Genomic DNA, 26,794 nt, shown 5'->3' on the forward strand with positions numbered 1-26,794 from the left:
TAAATGATGAGTTTATGTACCTCTTTGACCACACCTGTATGTGTACTTATGACAAAGTGGAACTAGAGTACTTTTTTTATTTTAAAGTCAGACAACAATCATTTATCAAAACCTTACTGGTTTAAAATATTTATGTAGAAAATAACAGGAAAAGGGATCTAATGACCCCACTCCCTCCAAATCCCTAAATGCTCCTCCCCTTCCCTTGTTCAGTAAGTTTTCCCCCTAACACAGTGAAAAGTGTGTTAGGGGGAAAAGTCTTACATAAGTAAGACTTATGTAAGTCCTTCACTTTGTTTTCCTCTCTCTGGAGCTTATTTGTGCAAATTACAAAGCTTGATTCTGTAAATGATTTTGCTATATCAGTTGTTCTCACTGACTCACTAGAAAGCCTGTAGTGTACTTTTTATAGAAACCGGGCACAAATTCGAATCTTGTATTCTCTATGCTAATACAGCACATCTCTGTTGTATTAATGTCGTTTCTCTGTAGAGGGCATAAGCAACTTTTTTTTTCTGCTTAAAAAACCTCACGGATCAAAGTCCCTTACAGCCACATCCTACAATTGTCAGTGAACTGTGGGTGGACAGAGGAGAAAGCAGCAGTATCTGAGTCAAACACAGCAGTAGTGGGGCAGAGGGTGAGAGGCGTCGGCTTGTCTGGTCAGCTGAGGTTGACTGAAGCTATCACTGTAAAGCATGTGTGCGGCAGCTCTGGAGGAGTACTGTGGGTCCATTTTTGGGGTGAGTTAAACAGACAGAAACACTGAAGATTTTAGGTAAATTCAAACAAACATATAAGACTAGTAACATACAAAGTAAATTGTCTGGAATGTATGTTGAGAATGACAGCAAATAGACATAACACCTTATAATACCATGTCAGGGGCATGTTGATGTTGAAGTTGGTATTGAAGTTTGTGGTGGTTTTTTTGAAGATCTTTATTTCTTTTCTATGCTTTGGAGACATAAAAGCTTTAAGACAAATGTAAACAGTGTAAAAAGCTGTTCATGTTATTGCGTCAGCCCGTTCAACACAGATTGGGCAAACAAGAAGGTCATGGTTTCTATTTGTCACAGCAACTATGAAAGACATCTTCCAAATATGCAGAAAAGAAGATGATTAACTTTCTGGTTTCAGAAAGTTTCTGGTTTCAGAGAGTTAATCAGTTGCACTTTCTGGTTCCTTTAGAAGGGCAGCAGGATTTTGTTATGCATGTGTGTTTGTGTCCTTCAGAATGCTTCATATCTGAAGCGACCAGACCCAGACCTCCCACTATGTGTGGAACAGACAGTTCTTGTATGGATCCCCCTTTGTTTCCTGTGGCTCTGTGCCCCATGGCACCTGCTGGCTTTCTGTCAGAGCGCAAACGTAAACACACAACCACTGTCCAAGCTCTACATCTGCAAACAGGTAAGAAATACTATCTAATAAAGACATCTTCATAAAAAAAAATTGTTGTTTCAGTTTATAGCTTAGGTAGGTGTGTTCTAGTTTCAAAAGTTTAACTGTATACTGTAAAAAAAAATATGTTTTACTGTAAAGTTTTACAGAATTTACAGAAAAAACAGAATTTCTGTTATTTTTAAATACATAAAATATGAATCAAATTACAATAAAATGACAGTAAAAGATGACAAAATGACATTAAAAGTAGTTTCTGTACTTTTACATGGATTTGTTGTCAGTTAACACATTTGTTGTGTTTTGATGGAAGCATTTGTTGCGCATTTTTTTAATCTTGATTAAAAGAGGGACGTAGTCTGAATCCAAGTTTCGAATCATTTATTGCCTCAAGCAGTTCAAACCATAAGCATGTACATGGATCTCTTTCATTCAGAAAACCACTGTCTGCAAGCAGTTAGCTGTAACCAACTTCCTGAAAGAGAGTGACCTACACTTAACATTACAGAGAATTATATGTAAATTTGTGCTTTCAATTGGTCAAAACTGTTGGGAGCTGTCCCCACTCCTCGGGTGAGAGCGGCTGGTGTCTGGCAGGGGCAAGGTTCCTGCGCGCGTCATGTGCCTGCCCAGCTGCCTGTGAACCCAGGTTCATGACCAAGCCTGTGGTCCGCCACCATTGCTTGCCATGCGGTCGAGAAGACCAGCTTCACTGTTGCCACTGGACAAGCAGCCGGCGTGGTTCGTTGCATGGCCGTGGGGAGGCTGACACACCTGAGCTGCATTAGCTTGTCACACCTCCCCTGCCTATAAGCTCGAACTAGGTCCTGAAGGATATTGTTGTTGGTGTGTGTTGATGTGTACAGCAACCGAGCGTAAATAAGTGTTTAAAAGCATTAAGATGTGGGCGGTTCCATTGCTCTCCTGTCACAGACTTGTTGGTGTCAAAGGGTATTGTAAAAATGTGAGTTTGAATAAGCTTTCTGAGCTTTTTAAGGAAGTTCGGAGCTGTGGTCTTTTGGTGAAAATCCTAAAAAGTCATCGAACTAAATGGGAAGTACAAAGTTAGCATAGTCTTGATTGTAGAACTTTTAAATTTTTCTCTCAGTGTTTCGTCAATGTGCTCATTCAGTGTTCTTCATTCTGTAAAGTTCTTGTCTCCCCGTTTCAAATTATTGTTTCTCATTCCCTGTGTTTTTATGTTAGTCATTTGTCTCCTGTACCTTGCAATTAGTTTTGCTTTCTTTTTAAGCTGTGCCTTTTTCTCCAGCTATGTCTGCTTCCCTTAATTCTTATGTGTGGTTTTTATAACCTAATTCCTTTGTTCTTTGTCAGGTCATTTGTTAACCTGCTTTCATGAGCTCCAAGTTCTCCGAAAAAGCTTTTTGCTGTTCATTCTTCCCCTATGGATTGTAATCATCCTAACTGAAGATTAGTTTTCACTTAAATATGAAGGTTTCTCAGTATTGCATTAACATTCCCCTATTTCCACACTTCATGCTAGTTCACAAATGCACAAATGCAGAGCAACAGCTACACAATGAAATACACAATCAGTACATATATGACTCATTTTACAGACTGCGCCTTTGCGCTGGACTATCTATCCAACCTGAATGGAATGGCTGTACCATCCAGTGATACCAGTTTTGAAAGGGACTCTACCAAAAACTATAATAAAACCTGCAGACAAACAGTGAGCAGTAGCTAACATTCTTCAATAAAAACCAACAAAACCAAGCTTGGTGAGAGCAGCCATCGCGGGGCAAACGACCGACAGAGCCTCTCCCGAACCCAGCACAGCCCTGAGTGGTGGGCGGATCGATCCAAATATCGATTGTATTGATACCAAGTCGGCATTGGTATCGGATCGTTATGGTGAGATTGATTCTTTACTTTACGTTCCACTCTTGTTTGCAATGCTGTGGTTTCGGCAAAGACGAAACAGCCAGGTCACCAGACTCGCCACACCTGTATCAGCGCAGAGCAGGCACACATTGCTCCCCCTCTTGTGTTTAGATGTTGCGCCGTCACATGACGCGACTTAGACGTGTTGGGTCTTGTTAAGTTGTTTACATATCATTTATATTTTTACCTGTTCTTGTTGTTGTTGTTGTTGAGAATTTTAATTGTAATTTTTGTAGTATAGTTTCTCAACAGTACTTGTTTGTTTTAATTTGTTTACTGGTTTGCACTTTTTATTTAAGATTTTTCTAGAAAAAAATTGATCATATCCATTTTCTATAAGCATTTTCTATTTAATTATAAAATTTGTCCTAATTATGTCCTGGGATTTAACTATTTAATAATAAAAAAAAGGAAACATCACAAAAAACACTTAAGGTCATGAAAATTAATTGAGATTTAGCAATTCAATGACACATCCACCTTCTTTATTTAAAAGTATCGATCAGCGATACTGGCCCCTATTTACTTGGTATTGGATCGATACCAAAATATGCACTATCGCACTCCACTGGTTTCACTGCACCTGTAATTTTAAAATGAAAACTACCCCAGAAAACCTTCTTTTGCCACATGTTCCTTGCCATGTGTCAATTTAACACAATTAGAGAAGCACAAGAAGATATGTGCGTTGTCTCTTAAAAAAATTCCAGGGCTTCTCCCCTGGAGTAGATCCGCTCCAGGCCTGTAACCCTATGTTAAAAAAAACAACATCCAGTGGTGTGTCCTGCTGTTGAAATAAAAATGAACTGAACTGAACTGAACTGAAATCACGTGATTAAATCATATGATTAAACCTCTGCTGTGGAAAAAGTGACATGGATGTTAGCACAGTGCATTTCATCATCTGTTTGCACACTTTCTCACAGTGACCTTTGCATTGTAAATATGATGTCATGAATAACACACTGCTGGTAAGTACACACAGAATTTGGCAACTAAAAGGTTAAGTCTGCATGGCCCATAAGCTCATGCGACCCTAGTATGGTGCTGTCATCTTCCTGCTCCTGTAAAAAAAAAACAAAAAAAAAACATACATCCACCCTTTTCCCCACTGTCTGGGTGGAGTCAGTCAGTCAGTCCCCTCAAGTTTATTGCTGATAGCAGAACTTCTTGTGCCGCATACTTAAGTTTCAGCAATATGACGTCATTTCAAAAGAAAAAAGAAGAATTTAGAATGAAGAATTCTAAATTTAGAATTTAGAATTTCAAAACACTTTCATCCACCAGCCACACACTTCACACAACATTAATTTTCTATTAAATATTGAGTTTCTTCCCATGTAACCAGGTGTGTGGCATGGTTAAACATCCCCCACACATCAGGAACAAGAAACTCAATAATCTGTTAGAGTCAGCACTTACTCTACAGCATTCTGTTCACCTCAGTTCAATCATCTTTCCCCAATATAATAATAGTCTGCTAGTTTATATATCACTTCTCATCCCACTAAGTGAACCGGACAAGATGATAATAACAGAAACGCATGCTTAAAATACTATCTGATCTTCATGAGCTTCATTGCATGAGTGTGTGTGTTAGTAGGATTAATGCATTTTATACTTATTTTTGTCATTTTTGTGTACCTCTCCTCTTTGCGGCGCTCCAGACACTTTCTCAATTCTACACTCCAAGGCAGTTGGTTTTTCTCTCCAGGCTCCTTAACCCAATTTCATTTCCCACACTAAAACAACAGTGTTCCTCCATGTGTCCTCCCCCTCCCGTGGTCTCCTCTCCCCCACCTTGCAGCAGTCCAGTGGCACTCAGTTCTCTTCAGCTTTGTCCTGTGTATTGCCACTGTCTCTTCCATTGCCATTTTACTCTAAATGTGGCAAATGTCAAACTCGGACAGTCTTCCCAAGGTACATTCACACAGTGCAGTTGCAGCTTGTTATACTGTGAGTGACAGTATTTCAATTACAATACAACATAAAGGTGAATCAATTAACTTTATGTTCAGATACATATAAAAATCCATTTTACAGTTTATATAATCAAAAATGAACAGTAAATTGTTAATAATCTAATGAGAATTTCAATCACGGTTTTACTTAGTTCAACTAGTTTAAATATGTTTTTATGGGTATTATAGAATCTTTTGCATATATGCAATATGGAATAACAGTACATGAATAACAGTCCTTTAACTTCCTAAGACCCGAACTCTTTCATGTCATGCATTTTCAGTTTTTCTTTGCTATATAGGCTGATTGGGACTTGATGAATGTAAAAACAAAGAATTACCTTTTTTTTTTTTTTTTTTACCTGATTTTTCTTTCTGAGATAAATGAGATCCACATATGAGGACGTTCGTTTTAAATTTCGATAGAACAGTGGCATAATGTCCTCGTAAGTGGATATCAGGCCCTTGTAGAGCAAAAAATTAGTATTTTGGTCTAGAGAACCCAAAATGTGATGTCCACATATGTGGAGGCCAGGTCCTAGGAGGTTAATGCAATTTTTTAATGGAATAACATGATTTATTCTCCTGTCTGGTCTGTGTTTTCTTCCTTCAGCTTGTGGTGTCCCTGTTGTTCCTGACGGCCATAGCACACCTGGGAGTCACACTAGGAGAAGATTTTGGTCCAAACAGTGACCAGTCTTCAAAAAATGCTGGTGTATACTACGCAAATCCGGTTTTATTTGCAGTCACATGGGTAAATAGAGCAACCTTTTTATTTAAATATTTAAATTTGAAAGGATGTGTTTTTTATGTTGTGATGTGTCTTCTTTGTTAGATCGTTGTCCTGCTCTGCCATGAAGGATTACGACGTGAAGGAGCAATAGACTCTGCCTCTCTTTTCCTCTTCTGGTTACTCCTTGTAGTGTGTGACATCTTTCCTTTCCAGACCCTCCTACGAGAGGCTCTCAGACTGGTATGAGTGAAGACATTTGATCAAGTTGGATTAAAGTAAAGGACAAATAGTAGATTTACTCAGACATGGTGCAATAACTTGATATGATTGACTTTTAACTCTCCATATTTTCCATAACACACTGTTTTCTGTTTCTTCGGGACCCTTTAAAGTTTTTCTTTCTCTCATTTTTGGTATTTAGGGCGAGGTCCCTGATGTCCCACGTTTCAGCCTTTTCTACATTTCTTTTGGGCTTGAACTGATTGCACTAGCTCTTTCTACTGTGGCTGATATCCCCCCAGAAGCTAAAGACTTTATAAAAAAGGTACCCATTTGTTTTTGTTTCTTTGTTTTCAGAGGGAAAAGTTCATAAGTATAGATTAAATAAGATACATTGAACCTTGTTTTATCCACAGAATCCTGAAGCAGGTGCACCATTTTTGAGCAGAATCACGTTCAACTGGTTAAACAGGTAACATTAATGTCAGTATAGCACGAATCTTAACATCATCTACATATGTGCTCCATGTCTTCAAAGTTCTCTTTGTTTTTACAGTATGGTTTTAAAAGGCTACAAACAACCTCTGGTTCAGGAGGACATGTGGGATCTGAATGAGAGTGATAGCACTGCTTTCATCAATGAGCGTTTCCAGCATTTCATGAAGCCTGAGTTGGATGCAGCTAGGGTCCGCTTCCAGAACAAGATGAAAAAGAAATCAGCTAAAACCAGAGACAGTGCCCAGGAAGACCCACAGCTTTCCAGTGGTCTGGGGAAAGGGGTGAGTCAGGATGTACTAATGATGGTGAGAGCATTCAAACAAAAACACTTCCACACCCATGTACACTACTGAGCAACAGTCCAAACGGATGTCACCAACACCATGGCTGCCTTTTAAGGATCCCAGATACTAGGTTGTTGCCGAATAAATTTCATCAATTGTACTTAAACGATCTGTTCTTTTAGGAGGAAAGGGGGAAGACAGAAGATGAAAAGAAGAAAAAGGACAATAAGGAGGAAGAGAACTATCCCAGTTCATGGCTGATTACCACCATTTATAAGACCTTTAAAAGGATTCTGATTGAGACTGTCTGCTTCAAACTTCTGCAGGATGTGTTAACCTTCGTCAGTCCTCAGCTTCTTAAGTGAGTAAGATATTAGAGAACGTTACAGAAATAAAACAACAGATTTAAGAGAAGAACAATGTTGTTCTTGTACAATGCTGCTCGACTTAAACCAGTAACTCAGCTGTGTTGTACCCTGTAGTGGACTACAGTGGTCTCTTAATAGTTCACTGTTCTGAATTTCTGATGAATATTTTTCAATAAGACAATCAAATTACTTAAAGGAGTTTATGCAATTATCTTTTACAGATGCAATAGTTTTACCAAATTTAGGTAAACATAAAAAAACCCATTTTCTTCTCTCTTAAGTTTTTTGTTTTTTGTTTTTAGATTTACTTGCTATTACCTTTTAAAATCCTTTGTGTTAACTATTTACTATTGTCAATGTGTGGGACCAGCACCTCAGTACAGGAAGTCTGGGTCAGCTCTCTGTTTAAGAAGTTCTAACTGCTGTATGACTATTACCCAGCAGGCAATGCAGAGTTCAGATGGGGCTGATGTAGCTGAGGGGGCTCGCCCAGCTTTAATGGTCTCAAAATCATCCGAATGTCTTGCCTGCTTATCTGATAAAATCTGGGGACCTGAGTAGCCTTGTAGTCCTGGCCTCCGTCAGGCACATAGTTACAGCAGCTCCCCTCTTTATTGGTGCGCTTGGTATTTAAGTGGGTTAGCTTTAGAGGGCTTGACAGTAGGCCTCAAGGATATGTTATGTGTAAAGGGCTGAAGTAACCTGTAAGAGCTATTTACATTAAAATGGGTTAATACTCAGATTTTTACCTGTACTGTTTCACAACGGGTTAAAAGGTTCTTCTGGGCGCTCTCTTTTATACTCTACCAAGTCCCATTTGCCTCCCCTTCTCTTTCCTTTCAGCAATTAACTATCACTATTAACTAACAGCTAAATCACATATGAATTCTGATTCTCTTTCACTACTCAAACTACATTTCTCATTTAACATATTGATCAAACTTATATTTTGATTTATCTTTTATCAAAAATAAAGAAAGATAAAAAATGAAGATAAAAATAAAGATTAAAACTATAAATCACATTAGAAAAACTGGATGTTAAGCTTTTTCACCCTCTCTCAGATGTGTTGAGAAGAAAGGCAGGGGGTCTTTAATCTCTCTCTGTCCCTCATGTCTCGACATTAGTCATTCATAACCGATAACAGGAGTGCCAGGATGAAATGAGGACATTGTTAGATAAGTGCTAAAGATGAAGCAGGAGATTAGCATGTTTTCTTCTTTTTTTCTGTTTTTCCTAGATTGATGATCTCGTTCACTCAGGACAAATCCAGATATGCCTGGGAGGGCTATTTGTATGCAGTGTTGCTGATGGTGGTGGCTCTGCTACAGTCTCTGACCCTACAGCAGTATTTCCAGCGCTGCCATGTGCTGGGGATGAAGGTTCGCACTGCACTTATGGCTGCTGTGTATAAAAAGGTAAAAGCAGGAGTGACAGAACACCATTTATTGACATTGGTGTGAAAAAAAAAATCAAATGCTGTATAATATAAATTACTGTTACACATTAGAAGAAAAAATTACTAGTCATAATTTTCTGCTTAAGTCAGTTGTCAGATTTTTCAGTTTTAAAGAACTTTTATCAGCACATACTTGCCACTGAAAAACACAGACTGTGTTAGTCTGTAGCTCGAGTTTCCATCAATACGTTTACTAATGATCTCAATGATTAATTTTGTGAGTTCTCAGTCACTACTGGTGAAGACCCTGATTGTATAGCCAATCAGAATACATCATTTTTGTTTTTATGAAGTTTTATTAAGTTTTACCAAATCTTAGAAATCAGGAAATGAAGAAAATTCTCCTTCTGACACATCAAAAACTATTTATATTATTTCTAAACGAAAGTCAGCTTTGCTTTTTTTTTTCAATATATAGGGTTAGAGTAGGTTTATGGTTTAAAAAAAAGTAACACAAAGATCCATCTCCTGTTTTGCTGATGTACAAAAACATACAGAGTAAGAAAAAATATCACTTATCATGCTTCTCTTACTTAATTTCCACCCCACTTTCTAATTAATATGCCCCTTTTTATCCCTTTTCTAAGGCATTAGTGGTGTCCAATGATACTCGTAAGGAGTCAACAGTAGGGGAAATGGTGAACCTGATGTCAGCAGATGCCCAGCGCTTCAATGATGTGACCACCTCTATCCACCTGCTGTGGTCCTGCCCTCTGCAGATCATCATATCCATTGTTTTCCTGTGGCTGGAGTTAGGACCTTCTGTGTTGGCAGGACTGGGAGTCATGGTGTTAATAATTCCAACCAATGCACTGATAGCAACCAAGGCCAGAAAACTACAGGTCAGGGGAAATACTTGCCAGATCTTCTTTGCTTCTGTAAACCTCTGTGCGAGATTCTAAATCAAATAATCAAGATGAGATTAAACTGCAAATTTTAATGTTTTATTCAAAATGTTTAACTAACGTATTGGATTGACTGTTTATGTCATGGTCTGCGTGGCAGGCCGTCGGGATGTGAGGAATGAGGACCCAAACGCTGGACTCTTTATGATGAACAGTGCATTTATTTACAGTGCTGTAAATAGTTCACACAATAAATTGAATAGCTTTTATTCAAGATGTTTAACTAAAGTATTGCATTGACTGTTTAATACATTTTGATACAGTCCCCCACTTTCAGAGGCTCAAAAGTAGTTGGACAGCTGAGTGACGCAGCATACAGGCTCAGCCACGTGTCTCACAGTCAACATACAGATTTGCTCTCATAGACCAGTCTCCCTTCTATAAAAAGACCAAAAATTTCTTTGGAGTTTAATTAATATTAACATTAATGTGAATAAAGTGATCTCAGTAACTTTGAACACGTGATTCTTGCTGGTGAAAAAGTTAGTTTTTTATTTTCAAATGAATTACACAGAATAAATTGCTGTTCAAAACACTTTATTTAAGTATTTCCTTATTGCCTGTTTAACATGAGCTACATTGTGTCTCTTTTCAGATAGAGAACATGAAGTTTAAAGATAAGAGAATGAAAATCATGAATGAAATTCTAAATGGGATCAAGGTGAGCTCTTTTGTTCAGTGTATTCATGGTGTATGTCGATGCCTTCCTTACATCTAAGGCTTTGATGCTTCATGAAACTGCAGTGACGTCATGAACCATAAGTGCTCTGCTGCCCCACCCTTCCTTCTGCCTCACTGCCTCCTCCCTGTCTTTTTCTTTTTTCTCTCACCAGATTCTGAAGCTGTATGCTTGGGAGCCATCCTTCCAGAAGCAGGTGGAAGACATTAGAGGGGAAGAACTAAAAGTCATGAAGAAGTTTGCCTACCTACACTCCTTCTCCATTCTTACCTCATGCTGCATTCCAGCTCTGGTGAGTTCTGTCAGAGAGCTTTGCAGTGACAAGAATCAAATGGTAAACAATCTTTTTTCCTAAACTGTCTGTTCTTGCAGGTTTCTCTGGCCACATTTGCAATATTTGTTAGTGTGAGCAAGGATAATGTGTTAACTGCTGAGAAAGCTTTTACTTCCATCTCTCTCTTCAACATCCTCCGAGCTCCTCTTGCCATGCTGCCCATGCTCATTGCTTCCGTTGTGCAAGTAAGTGAACAGACCTACATGAGACACATGTATCAAGCCTGTGATAAAATCACACTTAACCTGTTCTTTCAATTTGCAGACAGCAGTGTCTAAGAAGCGCCTGGAGAAGTTTCTGGCAGGGGAAGACATCGACAGTGACATTGTGCGCCAAGACCCCAGTTTCAGTATGTTGAGAATTTGCACTTGTTCTACAGCTGAAGACTGAAGCTTACTCACAGTTTCTTACATGTGCAGATCATCTGTTAAGCTCTGTCTTGGTCTGTGTTCATTCTTTAGATACTGCTGTGAGTGTATGTGATGGTTCCTTTGCTTGGGAAAAAGATGCAAAGCCTCTCCTGAAAGAGTATGTCTGTGTTGTTCATCAAAAAGTTACTAGTTAACTTAATTAACTGTGAGATGTTCACCAGGTGTTTTTCTAGCATTGCTTCAATTTTTCCAGTCTGCCTATTTGCCCCTGATGTGTTCACAGCATTGAGCACAGTTATTATGTGTGTCCAGTGTGAATTTGGACATTGAGCCTGGTCGGTTGGTTGCCGTAGTGGGAGCTGTTGGGTCAGGAAAGTCGTCTCTTATGTCAGCCCTCCTTGGAGAGATGCACAGTACCAAAGGTTTTATCAACATTAGGGTAATGGCTTTTTTTCATTTGTGTCTGTCAGTGTGCGTTAAAAAACATGTAAAATAAAACTAAAACAAACACATAAAATAAACAATAAAGGATAGAAGACTTTAACAATCACATTACAATATTTTTATTTTTTTAAGATTGCAATAATTAAACATTAAAGGCTTTAGCTAACAAAGCCAAGATATAGAAACAAAAAACAACAAACGCCTAATTCGTTCAAGGCAGTTTTGATAATCTGGTCTAAACTCATCAGTATTGGTGGAGATTAATTCAGCCACAGCAGAGTAAAGAAGTATATTTTTCTACAAATTGAAACATTGTTGCATGTTTTTTTGTGAAATTGAGACAGAGGATTTGCTGTGGCAACCCCTAAAAAAATTAGCCAAAAGAAGAATGAGAATTTTTTGCTCAGCAAGTTTTCTAATTTATAAAATTAAATTCCAGTTTCTTTTTTGTCTTTTCATTACATAAGTGTCTTTACTCCAGCTTGGTGTGATCAATTTTTTAGAAAGACAATGTAAAACAATGCTAAGTCCACTGGGCAATCCACCTGTTCAAAGAACAGTTTTATCCATATTGAACTGGGAATAACTCAAATCATTTTACTCACAGAATAAACTGAGTTCAGTGGAGTTTTGTAACATTTCTAGTAAAAGAATTGATTTTTTTTCCATCTAGCCATGGTAGTGTTTGGTCTGGATGAAATTTTGTGAATGCCAGTTTTTTATGATAAGACAGATCTGTCTTGAGTAATAGTCTATTTCTTTCCAGGGTTCTCTTGCTTTTGTACCACAGCAAGCCTGGATCCAAAATGCTACTTTGAAGGATAATATCTTGTTTGGATCTCCACATGAGGAAGAGAACTTCAAAAAAGTCATACAGGCCTGTGCTCTTGCCCCAGACCTTGAGCTGCTGCCTGGAGGAGACCTCACTGAGATTGGAGAGAAAGTGAGTTACACTTTGAATGGTTCAGGTTTTTGGTTACACAAATATTTTTCCTGTATGCAAATACTGTGTATGGTGTTTACTGTAAACACAAGTAAAATATTTGTTTCTCAAATACATGACAAAAAAGTAACAAAACAGAAGAGCTCTTCTGATTATATAGGAAAGGCTAAAAGAGTGTGTCTCTTTTACCTCCTTTCTTCTCTTTTCAGGGTATCAACCTCTCAGGGGGTCAAAAGCAGCGTGTGAGCTTAGCCAGAGCAGTCTACAGTCAGGCTGATATTTATCTATTAGATGACCCTTTGTCTGCCGTGGACTCCCATGTAGGGAAGCATCTGTTTGAAAATGTAATTGGACCCAATGGAATACTTAAAAACAAGGTTTGTGCTTAAAAACATATGTCAAATATTTGATAATTATTTTAGAGGAAAAAAGGGGGAAAAAGGAAAAAGAAACTCGCCCACTCCCCATTTAATTTCTTCTGATGAATCTTGACATGAACTACTATCTGCACAGGATATTCCAGCTGTTACTTGCTTAGAAAACATGGTGTCTAATTTGTAGTATTTTACCTCATTTTACCCAAGACCAGAGCATTACATAGAGGTTACAATAGGTTTAATATCACACTAAATGACCAAGATAACTGAATAGCCAATAATGAAAGGTTAGGAATAAAAGCCACTCGGAAATAGAATTACAAGTTAGAAAATGTCACGGCTAGCAAGGCAAGCCGTGTGGAGGTGAGATAGGACCCAAAATGCAGGCACTGACTTAAATTAGAGTGAGCTTTATTTACACAATGACAATACAAACAGAAGTGGTGATGGCATGTGCAGAACCTAAAGGGAAACCTTTAGGAGGTAACACAAAGACCAACAAGCAGACAGAACAGCACGGAGGAACACAGATGGACCAGTAAAAAGAAGGAGAAAACACAGGGCTTATATACACACAGGAGCAATCAGGGAATGAGAACCAGCAGGGAGACACAGCTGGGGTTAATTATACATAACGAGACAAGGAGAAGCAAAACTAAACTCACTGCACATAGGACTTGGACTATCAAAATAAAACAGGAAACAAGAGACAATTCACAAAGATGTGGACTTGACATTGAGAGACAGACTGAAGGAACATGGCACATGGAACACAAAGAAGACAGTGACTTAAACTAGAAACCAGAATAACAAATAACATCAAGAGAACAAAACCATGAATAACCAATAATCAGGAAATAGAAGTTAAACACAAAACACTGGGAAACATGGCTTTATAAATGATTTTTAAATGATTAAACCAATTATTGTCAATTCAGTCTGTGAACTGAAATGTTTTCTCTTTTTGATAAATACAATTTATAAATATATTTAAAAAATAATTTATGTATTTTTCTTTCTTTTTCTTTAATTATTACAATGTTTTTGTAAATCCTGTCAGTTCAATATTTTTCTTATTGTTGAATTTATATTTAATTCTTCTAATAATTGTCTATTAAAAATCATTAAAGTGATTAAACTTTTTCACAGAATTTGGATATCTTTGCTCTATTATTAATTACTATCTCATTTGAACTTTATTAGCGCCTGCTTTAAATTCAGTTAATATGCTTTATTACTGCTTTTGCAACACTTCTTATCTGATACTGAATTTATACTGGTTTTAAAGTCAGGCTGGGAGATATACAGTAGATGTATACTTACTTTATAAATATTAATATTTTCATTTATTTGACTGGTGAATTCAAACCTGAGTCTCATATATCTCTGACCATACAGACTCGTATCCTGGTGACTCATGGCATAAGCTTCCTGCCTTACGTGGATAAAATAGTGGTTTTGGAGAATGGAGTCATTTCTGAAGTTGGATCCTATGAAAACCTTCGTGCCAGTGGAGGAGCTTTTTCTAAGTTTCTCGACACATATGCCAAAGAGCAGAGCAACCAGGGAAATTCAGAAACAGGTGATTACAACCTTTTTTAGTATATTAGCAACATAATCTGCACACATCACATGTTTTCTTAGTTGCACAACCAAAACCTATGCTAAAATTATACATCACAAATATGAATGAATTAAATTTCTTTTTGTCATCTTTTAAGGATACTTTGTTTTGATGTTGTTCACATATTTGACCCAAGTGCCATAAATTACTGCCATATATGTAAAACCCATGTATATTGTTAATTTAGATGAGGGCCAGGATGCAGAAGACTTTGAGCTCATCAGAGATGGAGACGGTGCCCAACCTGACGGTGCTTCGGAGGACACTGTTTCTCTTACACTGGAGCGAGAAGACAGCATCCGCCGCAGCCAGCGCAATGTCAGGTTGGAGCTTGTTAAAGTTGTAGATGAAACCAGGGAAACAGAATGTCCATTTCATTTTTTTCCCCATTTTTTTTAGTGTCAGATTAAGAAAAAATACTTCAGTAAAAAAATCTGAAAATGCTGATGAACCACAGAAAGGCCAGAAACTTATAGAGAAGGAAACTATGGAAACAGGACAGGTAACATAATGTTTTTGTACAACTAGTGCATGATTACAACAAATGATAGCCTGTTTCCTGAGTGCCTTCTCCCACTGATTTCCAGGTGAAGCTTGCAGTGTTCCTGCAGTACCTGCGAGCCATGGGCTGGGGATATTCTGCCATGGTTTTCCTGATTTACTTCATCCAGACTGCTGCTTTCACCGGTCAGAACCTGTGGCTGAGTGACTGGACCGGTGATTCTGTGGAGTACTACAACACGACATACCCTTCCTGGAAGAGGGACACAAGGGTGGGAGTGTTCGGAGCTCTTGGAGTGGCTCAGGGTAACTGAACACTAAATCCTTTTCTATTTGCAAATATTTTCAGGTTCATGTAAGTTAACATTAAGCAGCTTTATGTCTTAAAGACAGGAAAATTCTGTACCCTGTTATTTAGGATCCACTCATCTTTAGAGCGCTATATAGACAACCTAAACATCCAGTCTTTTTATTGTACTAGAGTTGTGCACTGTGTGCGTTAGGTTCTTTGTCACAGGAACCCATGCTGCAAAGTGCATAGGCACCTATACTTTCTTATGTTAATAAGTAGAGACAATTATGAGGAATTTATTGATATACAGAATTCAGTTAAGCTATTTAATGATTAAACTCTGATGGCCCATCTTAGCAAAATGGATTTCCAGCAATAATAGGAATTAGGGGAGAGAGTAGAAAGATATGCTTGAAGAAGGCGGGCAGAAAGATAATTGAACTAGAGCAGTGACATCAGTATGATGATGATGATGATGATGTCATGACTATGACAGCGTGGGAAAGTGGAAGTGTTGTACAATATAGACTAGGAGCCAAACATCCAGGAAGTAAAGAGATGATTAATTACAGTGATTATTTAACTCACTATTACTGAATATAAAGGCTCAAGTTATCTTATTGCAACATTAAGAGAAGCCAACACCTGAGATTGAGTTTATCACCAACAGTTATTTTATTTAAATGGAAAATAAAAAAAGGGAGAGGGAGGAGATGAGTGAAAAATATAAAGGAGTACAAAGGGAGGGAAAACATTTGTTATCTATTTGTCCTTCAACAGTATTTTATTTCCACCTTTCAAATATGTTTTGTTTTTGTTTTCATATGATATTAAAATCACAAAACAGTGTGTGCATTTGACATACAGCACATTTTATTTTAATATAAATAGAAATCTAATGGAAGAATAGTTGATATCAATGTACCTCAGGATATTATTGAAATTATCATTGAATTGTCAATGCTGGCATGGATAACAATGAAATAGTGCCGGTTGCTCTATCATGTTGTAAACTGGGGACAAATTACTATGTCAGAGTGAAATGTTTTATTCCAGCTGCTTTATATTGTAAATTAAGGACAAAGAACCAAGACTGTCAATTTGGACCCTGGTTCATCTTGAGCTCAGCTTTACATGCAGAGCATATGTTGCTGATTGAACTATTGTTTTTTCCATAAGAATAAGAATTGAATATGAAAAAAGTTAAATACAATTTCTTCTGTCGTTATTGCCCTATTATTATATTCTAATAATAATAACAGCCATTCTATATCAGTAGGCAGGAAAAAGCACACCTGAGTGTTACTGTAAGTTCAAGGTTCTGTTCACAGTGGATTTGTCTTTGTTAAGAATGTAGTTCTATTATTTAGAAACTTTCTTGTTTTTATTGCAGGTCTCTTTGTGTTCCTCGGCACACTGCTCCTAGCCAATGCTTCCATTAATGCATCTCGTATCCTGCATTCACGACTTCTTAACAACATCCTGCGAGTTCCTATGGTTTTCTTTGACACCACACCTATTGGAAGAGTGATCAACCGCTTTGCCAAAGTAGGGTCTTGTGGTCAACTTTTTAAGGATTCTTTTCATGAATTTCAATATTTATTTTATCTTCTTGTGGCTTGTATGTTTACAAATACAAACTAGAACTAGTTTTTAATGTCATTTCTAAAATAACAGTGCTCAAAATTAAAAAACTAAACATTAAATTTAACATTAAAAAAGCTTTTATTTGTTTTTGCTGCAAGTTGTATATCTACTTGTATTGTTTAATTTTTCCCACTTTAGCTTAAATGTTTGAATACAACCCTAAATATTCTTAAAATTGTTAAAGTAAAGTAAAAGTAAGTATAATTTTATTTGTATAGCACCTTTCAAGATAAAAATCACAAAGTGCTTCACAGAGAAGCTAAAACATAAAAACAAAAATCAAGCAAAAGTAAGTTTAAAAAGATGAGTTTTTAGCTGTTTTTTTAAAGAGACCCCTGAGTCCACGGATCTCAAGTTCAAAGGGAGAGAGTTCCACAGTCTGGGAACAGTTACAAAAGCTCTGTCGCCTTTTGTTTTCAGCCTCGTATGATGGACAACCAGCAAGCCCTGATCACATGACCTCAGGGACCTGCTGGGCATGTATGGATGTAAAAGATCACTGATATATGTTGGTGCTTTTCCATGCAGAGCCCTGAATGTCAGAGTCATAATCTTAAAGTGGACTCTGAATTTAATAGGGAGCCAGTGCAGCTGGATCAGCAGGCGTGTGGCATGGGAGTACTTAGAAGTCTTGGTCAGAAGCTTTGGAGCAGCGTTCTGAACAACTTACAGATGCTCCAAAGAGGCTTTCCATAAACAAGTGAACAAAGAATTACAATACTCCAAACAAGATGAAACAAATGCATGTATGACAATTTCCAGTTCTGAGCATGATACAATGGGACTCAGCTTAGCAATATTTCTCAAGTGATAAAATCAGGAGTGGACCAGAGATTTAGCATGAATGTCCAAAGTCAGAGCTGAGTCAAAAGTTACACCAAGGTTCCTGATAGAAGGTTTGGCAAATGTAGAACGTGACCCTGAGTTTTCCATAACCCTACGTGGAAATTTTTTAGGAGCACAAACAAGGACTTCAGTTTTCTCCTCATTAAGTTGAAGAAAGTTATCAGCCATCCAACCTCTAATGGAGTCCATGCACCTATGCAAAATCTGTAGCTTGAAAATGTAAAGAAACTGTTCGTTCTTTAAGTCTTTCTTTGAAGAGGCTTTCTTCCCAATTGCCTCCTCAAGTATACAGTTAAATTTCATTTATCTAGTGCTGACGCACAGTAACAGTCACTGAAGGTGCATTATATTGTAATGGTATCTTACAACAATCGAGAAAAAACCCTCAAACAATCAGATGATACCCTATGAGTCAGTACTTGGTGACAGTTGGAATGAAAAATGCCCTTTTAACAGGAAGAAACTTCTGGCAGAACTAGACTCAGAGACGCCATCTGCCGTCACAGTTTGGGGGTGAAAGAAGGGAGACGAGTCAAAGACATGCTGTGGAAGAGAGCCAGAGATTAATAATAATTAATAATTAAATTCAGAGTGGTGTATAAACACAATATATGAAATAAATCAATATACTGATCAATTTAATTTAATTTAATTTACAAAGTACCAAATCAAAAAAATTTGCTGTAATGCTGTAATATGGTTGTAGTGCTGTTGTCTCTGTTAGCTGCGGCTACTAAATTCAGCCACTTGTAGAAAAAGGGAAGAAGGAGTTAATTTCTCTTGTATCCTCATATCCTACTTATAACAACAAAAGGGTCTTAATGGACTAATAATTAATTATTAAATTATTAAGTCTTTAGTGTGGCTGAAAGACTGCATTCTTTGACTCAGCTATAATCTTTGGAATAACTCAAAACTTTAAAAGTGTTTAGTCACTGATGAACATCCATGACTTATCACTGACATTTTCTCCAATATCCTGACTTTAGCTTTTATAATACTTGAATTCATTCTTCTAGTATTATTTACTCTTATAATTTTGCTAGATATGCACTTTTTGTGTTTTTAAATGTGCATTATAAATCAAATTGACCTTTGACTTTAATAAATACTAAGTCTTGGAATATTATCCCAAAGGACATTTTTACCATAGATGAGGCCATTCCTGCTTCCTTGCGCTCCTGCCTTCTGTGTCTGATGTCTGTACTGGGGACAGTATTTGTCATCTGCCTGGTAACTCCTTTCTTTGCCATAGTTATCATTCCTCTGGCCCTGATCTACTTCTTTGTACAGGTAAGCCAAACAAGGTAAAGAAAATTTGTAAAAAAAAAAAAAAAAAAAAAAAAAAAAGCTATCCTAACTAAATTATAGTATGAAATCAACATTGATTTTGTTTTATCTTTCTCTCTACACCTAGCGCTTTTATATTGCCACTTCAAGACAGCTGCGCCGGCTGGACTCGGTGTCTCGCTCACCAATATACTCTCACTTTGGTGAGACGGTGTCCGGCCTGTCAGTGATAAGAGCCTACAAGCATCAAGAAAGGTTTCTTAAACACAATGAAGTAACTATAGATGAAAACCTCAAAAGTATCTACCTGCGGATCGTGTCTGACAGGTCAGACATTGAACAGTGTACCTGCAAACACAGAGAAGCGTGTGATGCTAATTGATGAGACCCTAAAATTTGTTTGTGTGCATGTTTGTGGGGTTTGTTTTCTTGACAGATGGCTGGCCATACGTCTGGAGTTTGTTGGAAACCTGGTGGTGTTTTTTGCTGCTCTGTTTGCTGTCATTTCCAGAGATTCTATTGACAGTAATGTGGTTGGCCTATCTGTATCATATGCCCTTAATGTCAGTCACAAAAACACATTATCCTTATTTCATCAGTGTTTATATATGTGATATTACTAAAATGCAGATATAATGTAAACACAGACCTCTCTCCTGTTGGGGTTCTGCAGGTAACCCAGACCCTCAACTGGCTGGTGATGACGACCTCAGCGCTGGAGACCAATATTGTAGCTGTGGAGAGAGTGAACGAATACACTCAGCTTAAGAACGAGGCATGTAGAAATACTTTGTGAGCAAGACATTATTTATCCATCCATCCATTCTCTTCAGTCTATCCTTATCTGGGTCACGGGGATGCTGGAGCCTATCCCAGCTACCATAGGGTGTGTGGGTGCTAACTACCAAGCTGCCATATGACATTATTTATATTTTGGTTGGATCAAAATCTACTGTTTTCTTAAATAGGACATGAATTTTAAGATGTCTACAGGCTGTGGGTTTATTGTAACTCTGACAGTTCAACAGGAATCTAATAAGCTTGGGTGTGATGTCAACTGCAATGTTTGCTCACTGTACAATGATAATACTTTTATTCCCAGCTACCGATAATTGTTCAGATAACTGTCAAACAAACAAGATTTTGATGCAACAATTTAATTTTATGTTTCACTGACATTTGATTTCACATGTTTGAACTCGATCTGTTCTATTTGAGTTGGGTTGTTTATTCATAATGGCAACAGAGCTGCACTGATTAGCACGTCCCATCATGAGACGTTCATACTGACATTTGTCTGATTTAGAATAAAGTATAACATTGCATATGCACACTGGGCCTTAATTGTCAATCTTGGTTGCATATTTTCATTTGAGCTATTTAATTTTTTACCAAATGTGACATCTTTTTAAGTTTTTTTTTTCTTCTTTATTTTAATGGTGTATGCATGCATGTCTGTATATATGTTGTCTGTATAATTTTTTTTATTATTTATCTTGGTTTGAATATTAATACACAACATATTCTAGAGCTATCTTAGCTGAATTTGATAACTTTTGTACTTTATTACACGTGTATCCTGCTTTTGTTTTTTCGGTACAGGCTGACTGGGTAACTGACACTCGACCTCCACATATGTGGCCAGAGGCAGGAAGAGTGCAATTTGAGAACTTCAAAGTCCGTTACAGACCTGAATTGGATTTAGTGCTGCATGGAATCACTTGTGACATTGACAGCACTGAGAAGGTATGTGTGTGTGTGAGAGAGTCTCCATATATGTATAAAGTTCTTGTAAAAGTTATAGGTTTTACTGTATCTGATATCATGTTCACCAAAGATACAAAAGCATATACTGCTAAAAAAGAAAAAGAAAAAAAGATGTTGTTTTTGGATGGACATTAAATCAGTGGGAAGTTTTTTCTCCCTCATTGAAAAATCCATAATATATAAAATTGTCCCACTATTTTTTTAATTTAAAAGGTTAACTATTAACAACTTGTTTAAGCTTTCTGCTGGCTCAGATTGGTCAAATGTATCTAAAATGTAGCATCCAGATACAGACCTGCACATCATTTTTTTTATTTGAGTTTAGAAAAGCTATTTACGTTGAATCTGTTAATCTGTTACTCAAGAAAGATGCCACAGATCAATCTGTGTACAGTAATTACATAACTGTAAAAATGATGTGAACTACCAGTTTTTCTTTTAATTTATACATTATGTGTATTACTGTATATTATAATCAGCTGTGATATGTAAACATGTAACTAGTCTATGGGCAGTGGTTCCCAAACTTTTTTTGCTAGGCCCCGGAATATCCAGCATTGCAATCAATACATCCATCCATCCATCTTCTTGCGCTTATCCGGGACCGATTCGTGGGGGCAGCAGCCTAAGCAAAAAAGCCCAGACCTCCCTCTACCTAGTCACCTCCTCTAGCTTTTCCAAGGGAGCACCAAGGCGTTCCCAGGCCAGCCAAGAGATATAATCTCTCCAGTGTTTCCTGGTTCTTTGCTTTCCTGCTGAGGACCGTGGCCTCAGATTTGGAGATGCTGATTTTCATTCCCACCGCTTCACACTGGGCTGCGAACCATTCCAGTGTGAGCTGGAGGCCATTACCCGATGAAGCCAACAGAACCACATCATCCGCAAAAAGCAGAGATGAGATTCTGAGACCACCCAAGTGAAAGCCTTCCGTCACTTGGCTATGCCTAAAAATTCTATCTATAAAAATTATGAACAGAAGAGCAGCCCTGGCAGAGCCCATCACCAATCAAGAACGAGTCTGACATGCCGGCTATGCAGACCAAGCTCTTGCAACAGTTGTATAAGGACTGAATGGCCCGTAGCAATGGGCCATTCAATCCAGGAGCATGGGTACTCCCATACTCCTGGAGCACCCCCCACAGGACACTCCAAGGGACACGGTCGAATGCCTTCTCCACGTCCACAAAACACATGTAGACTGGTTGGGCAAACTCCCATGCACACTCAAGTGTCCTTGAGAGGGTAAAGAGCTGGTCCAGTGTTCCACGACCAGGACGAAAACCACATGGTTCCTCCTGTATCCGAGGTTCGACTAACGGACAGACCCTTCTTTCCAGCACCCTGCCATAGACTTTCCCAGGGAGGCTGAGGAGTGTGATCCCTCTATAGTTGAAACACACCCTCTGGTCCCCCTTCTTAAAACTGGGAACCATCTACCAATCCAGAGGTACCCCCCCCCCGATCTCCACGCAACATTGTAGAGGTGTGTCAACTAGGACAGCCCTACAACATCTAGAGCCTTCAGGAACTCAGGGCATACCTCATCCACCCCAGGGGCTCTGCCACCAAGAAGTTGTTTAACTGCCTCAGTGACCTTGCCCCAGAGATTGGCAGGTCATCCCCTTTGTCTCCAGACTCTGCTTCCACCACAGAAGATATACCAGTGGGATTAAGGAGGTCCTTGAAGTTTTCCTTCCACCGCCCGACAATTTTCTAAGTCGAAGTCAGCAGCGCTCCACCCGCAGTATACATAGTGCAGCTAGAGCACCGCTTTCCCCTCCTGAGTCGCCTGACAGTTTGCCAGAATCTCTTCAAGGCAGTCCGAAAGTCTTTTTCTATGGTCTCTCTGCACTCCTTCCGTACCCGAGTTTTTGCTTTAGCCACTGCCCGAGCTGCATTCCGCTTGGTCTGTCGGTACCTATCAGCTGCCTCTGAAGTCCCACAGGCTACCAAGCCAGATAGGACTCCTTCAGCTTGGTGGCTCCCTTTACCTCTGGTGTCCGCCATTTGGTTCGGGGGTTACCACCACGACAGGCACCAACCACCCTGTGGCCGCAGCTCAGTGCAGCAGCTTCAGCAATGGAGGTGCTGAACATGGTCCATTCGGACTCAGTGTCCTGAAGCTCTGCTGGAGGTGTGTGTTGAAGATCTCGCAGACTGGGGCCTCTGCTAGGCATTCCCAGCACACCCTCACTATACATTTAGGTGCACCAGGCCTGTCCAGCGTCCTCCTCCGCCACCTGATCCAACTCACCATCAGGTGGTGATCAGCTGACAGCTCAGCCCCTCTCTTTATCCGAGTGTCCTGAACATATGGCCGCAGGTCTGGTGATACAATTACAAAATCAGTCATCAACCTGTGGCCTAGAGTATCCTGGTGCTACGTGCACTTATGGACACTCTTATGTTCGAACATGGTGTTCTTTATGGCCAAACTGTGGTTTGCACAGAAGTCCAACAACAAAACACTGCTTGGGTTCAGATCCGGGAGGCCGTTCTTCCCAGTCACTCCCCTCCAGGTCTCCCTGTTGTTCCCCACGTGTGCACTGAAGTCTCCCAGTAGGACAACAGAGTCCCCAATGGATTAGGGTAAGATCAAACACTGACAACTTTGAAATATTGGCGTCAAAGTAAAAATGAGTAAAGACTCATGGCAGCAACATAAATCATGGAATTACTACAAATAGCAGTAATGACTAATAAAATATCTGCTGACTCTGAAAAATGTTGCTTCTTTCTGTAACATTACTGAAATGTCTAAGATCTTTTACAAACTAAGTACAGACTGAGTATATTTGCTTATTATTGCATTATTTATTGCTATACTGTTAAATACAATTTATATCCAGAAAGAAAAATGTATAGATTTTTTTTTCAAGTATGCGCCAGCTGTTATTTTGATCTTATGTGTTTTCTCTCACTGCATTCAGATCGGTATTGTTGGTCGCACAGGAGCTGGGAAATCAAGTCTTACCAACTGCCTGTTTAGAATTATTGAAGCTGCTGAAGGTCGCATCCTCATTGATGATGTAGATATCTCTACAATAGGCCTGCATGACCTGAGAAACAGACTCACGATTATACCACAGGTATACACATAAATATAAACAATAACCTTGTCAAAGAATTTGATATTATTAAAAAATACACTGATATTTGTAATCCCGTGTGCACAGGATCCTGTTTTGTTCTCGGGGTCACTGAGGATGAACCTGGATCCATTTGACAAGTTCAGTGATGAGGAGATTTGGAGAGTGCTGGAGCTCTCTCATCTAAAGAGCTATGTATCAGGACTGCAGGAAGGATTACAGCATAAAGTGGCAGAGGGGGGAGAAAACCTCAGGTGGGTAATAAAATTAACAATATGGCCTCTGGGTATAAGTTGTATATAGGTATAGGTTTTGTACAGTTCGTTATTTTAAACCTTATGTAATGTTCTGCAAAACATACATAAACTTTAATTTTATTTGAACACATTAGTGTCATTTGTGGTTTACTTTCTTCTTTTGCAAAAAACCCTCTTAAGATATCAATGCTTTAATACGATCTTCCCAGTGTTGGGCAGAGGCAGCTGCTGTGTCTGGCTCGAGCACTCCTGAGAAAGTCACGTATCCTAATTCTGGATGAAGCCACGGCAGCTGTTGACCTGGAGACAGACAACCTGATTCAGAACACCATCCGCAAAGAGTTCTCAGACTGCACAGTCCTTACCATCGCCCACCGCCTGCACAGTATCATGGACAGCTCTAGGTGAGTTATAGCTTTTCCCTTAACATTTTTGGATGACATTTTTGGAATTCATGACAATGTTTTTCTAACATGAAGCATAAATTTGGTCTTCTTTTGCTGCTGGCTCAGTGAATTTTGGTCGGAGATTGACGAAACATGTAGTTTCAGAATCTATGAGATATCGGCTTTCAGCACCCGACAGCATGTACATGTACGTGCCGTCGGATCTCGCTTTGTGTTTACATCTTTTTGTGGAATCCATTTACCCTTTGCTCTTTAATCATTTGCTGGTTTAGCTGTATGGCGATTGCTGAAATAGTTTTGTTAGCTTTAAGCTGGCGTTTCTGGAAAATACATTTATATTAAAAAACAGATTTCAGGATTTACTGAATCTATATCGCATAATTCAAATTAAAATCGATTTGAATCGGGAAATCGATTTTTTAAACCCACCCCTAATCATACATGAGAGTAATATTTGACCAAATGATCTAGACCAAGGGGTACTGACTCTCTGTTTTCCATTGAGGTCAAAGTTAGCCTCAAATTTGTCAAGATGTTACATCGCTAGTAACTTCACTTGGATTCAATGAATCTTTAAATGGGCATCTGCTAGATAGTTCTGCTAGTTTAGCAGAACATTGTAAAAGTGAACAACTACTAGTATAACAGATTTGTCCTGACCTCAACCTTGTAATAAAAGGCAGCACTATTTGTGTAACCCTTTAAACTTTGATTCCTTAGAATAATGAGCATACCCTTTCCCTCCAGTGTCTGTTTGTATCTCCCCTGAGTTAACTGTTCACAGAGACAGCACAAATATTTACACATCAGTTTTCACTTTTGAGCTGGGGCTGCCGAAGCCACACAGTATGGACATTTCTCAGTGGGCTACTATTAATGCCTGTGCTTCTTTCCAACAGGGTAATGGTGCTTGATGCTGGAAAAATACTGGAATTTGATTCGCCGAGCAACCTGCTTGAAAAAGAAGGCCATTTCTACGCCATGGCAAAGGATGCTGGGATAACATTAGAAAGCAACACACATTCATAATCTCTACTTATACTGTTTTTTTAGGGAAGATTTAGGGCCACAATTTTTTGTGTATGTGTTTTATTTGTAGGTTACATTGTGAAGACCGGATTTTGGAAACACATTGTAAATGTAACACATTTTATGTGTGAAAAATAAAATTTCTTTCTGAATTCATGCTTAACTGGTTTTAATTTCAAAAACCTCTTTTTTGATACAATGTTATCAGTCTGTTCATCAGGCCTCTGCATCTATTTACATCCATCTATTAAAACTGGCTTTGGAATGGATAAAGCATGCTAATATTAAGCTTCGGGAATGGTCTTCCCAACCCTAACCTCAACCTTACTGAAAATTTGTGAATTACACTTAAAAACCGGGTCTATGCTAGAAAACTCACCAATTTAAACTCTACCAATTCTGTCCAGAAGATGGTCAAATATCCAGCCATAATTACTCCAGAATCTTGTTAACAGCAACCAAAAATGTCTCTCTTAGGTGTAACTTACAAAGGGACGTTTAACCAAATATTGATGGACACGTATTTATATGTTTGACCCTGTTTTGACAAAATCCAAAATAAATTCATCCTGTGCACCCAGTTTTTGTTTTTTAAAGTGACTCAGGATGTCTGCTGTACAATCATTCCATCCTGGAAAAAGATGACTTCAAAGAAATCATTAAAGGGCAAAAAATACAATGACATTCATATAAATAATGAGTTTATGTATGTTTTGGACCACAACTGTATGTGTACTTATGACAAAGTGGAACAAGAGTACTTTTCTTATTTTAAAGTCAGACAACAATCGTTTATCAAAACCTTACTGGTTTAAAATATTTATGTAGAAAATAACAGTAAAAGGGATCTAATGACCCCACTCCCTCCCCATCCCTAAATGCTCCCTCCCCTTCCCCTTTTCAGTAGGTTTAAAAGTAGTAGTTAAAGCTGCATGGTAAGACTTATGCAAGTCCTTCACTTTGTTTTCCTCTCTCTGGAGCTTATTTGCACAAATTACAAAGCTTGATTCTGTAAATGATTTTGCTATATCGGTTGTTCTCATTGACTCACTAGAAAGCCTCTAGTGTACTTTTTATAGAAACCAGGCACAAATTCGAATCTTGTATTCTCTATGCTAATACAGCACATCTCTGTTGTATTAATGTCGTTTCTCTGTA

The 26,794-nt window shown here is 38.4% G+C and overlaps 1 protein-coding gene across 4 annotated transcripts; it reads left to right on the plus strand.

Annotated features, from left to right (window-relative positions):
- Positions 1 to 490: 490 nt before the first annotated feature.
- LOC116319587 (canalicular multispecific organic anion transporter 1-like) lies at positions 491 to 25,788 on the plus strand. Of its 4 annotated transcripts, none has more exons than XM_039621644.1 (32): positions 530 to 743; positions 1,237 to 1,413; positions 5,887 to 6,027; positions 6,109 to 6,246; positions 6,428 to 6,550; positions 6,642 to 6,697; positions 6,782 to 7,004; positions 7,190 to 7,368; positions 8,616 to 8,793; positions 9,422 to 9,676; positions 10,335 to 10,400; positions 10,573 to 10,710; positions 10,791 to 10,937; positions 11,017 to 11,101; positions 11,214 to 11,280; positions 11,436 to 11,562; positions 12,334 to 12,510; positions 12,720 to 12,887; positions 14,286 to 14,469; positions 14,699 to 14,834; positions 14,911 to 15,013; positions 15,099 to 15,318; positions 16,698 to 16,852; positions 18,935 to 19,090; positions 19,215 to 19,342; positions 19,524 to 19,650; positions 19,761 to 19,862; positions 20,690 to 20,833; positions 23,785 to 23,943; positions 24,031 to 24,197; positions 24,410 to 24,604; positions 25,507 to 25,788. In XM_039621644.1, exons 1-32 carry the CDS (start codon positions 699 to 701, stop codon positions 25,634 to 25,636), a joined length of 4,596 nt encoding a protein of 1,531 aa, XP_039477578.1. In that variant the 5' UTR covers positions 530 to 698; the 3' UTR covers positions 25,637 to 25,788. The 4 variants fall into 4 exon arrangements, with proteins under 4 accessions (XP_039477579.1, XP_039477580.1, XP_039477578.1 ...); XM_039621643.1 differs by having other exon boundaries at positions 533 to 743; positions 19,215 to 19,414; XM_039621645.1 differs by lacking the exons at positions 24,031 to 24,197; positions 24,410 to 24,604; positions 25,507 to 25,788 and adding an exon at positions 23,305 to 23,443 and having other exon boundaries at positions 491 to 743; positions 19,215 to 19,414; positions 23,785 to 23,926.
- The last annotated feature ends 1,006 nt before the right edge of the window (positions 25,789 to 26,794 follow it).

Source organism: Oreochromis aureus, linkage group 13 (genome assembly GCF_013358895.1).
Source record: "Oreochromis aureus strain Israel breed Guangdong linkage group 13, ZZ_aureus, whole genome shotgun sequence".
Lineage (NCBI taxonomy): Eukaryota > Metazoa > Chordata > Actinopteri > Cichliformes > Cichlidae > Oreochromis > Oreochromis aureus.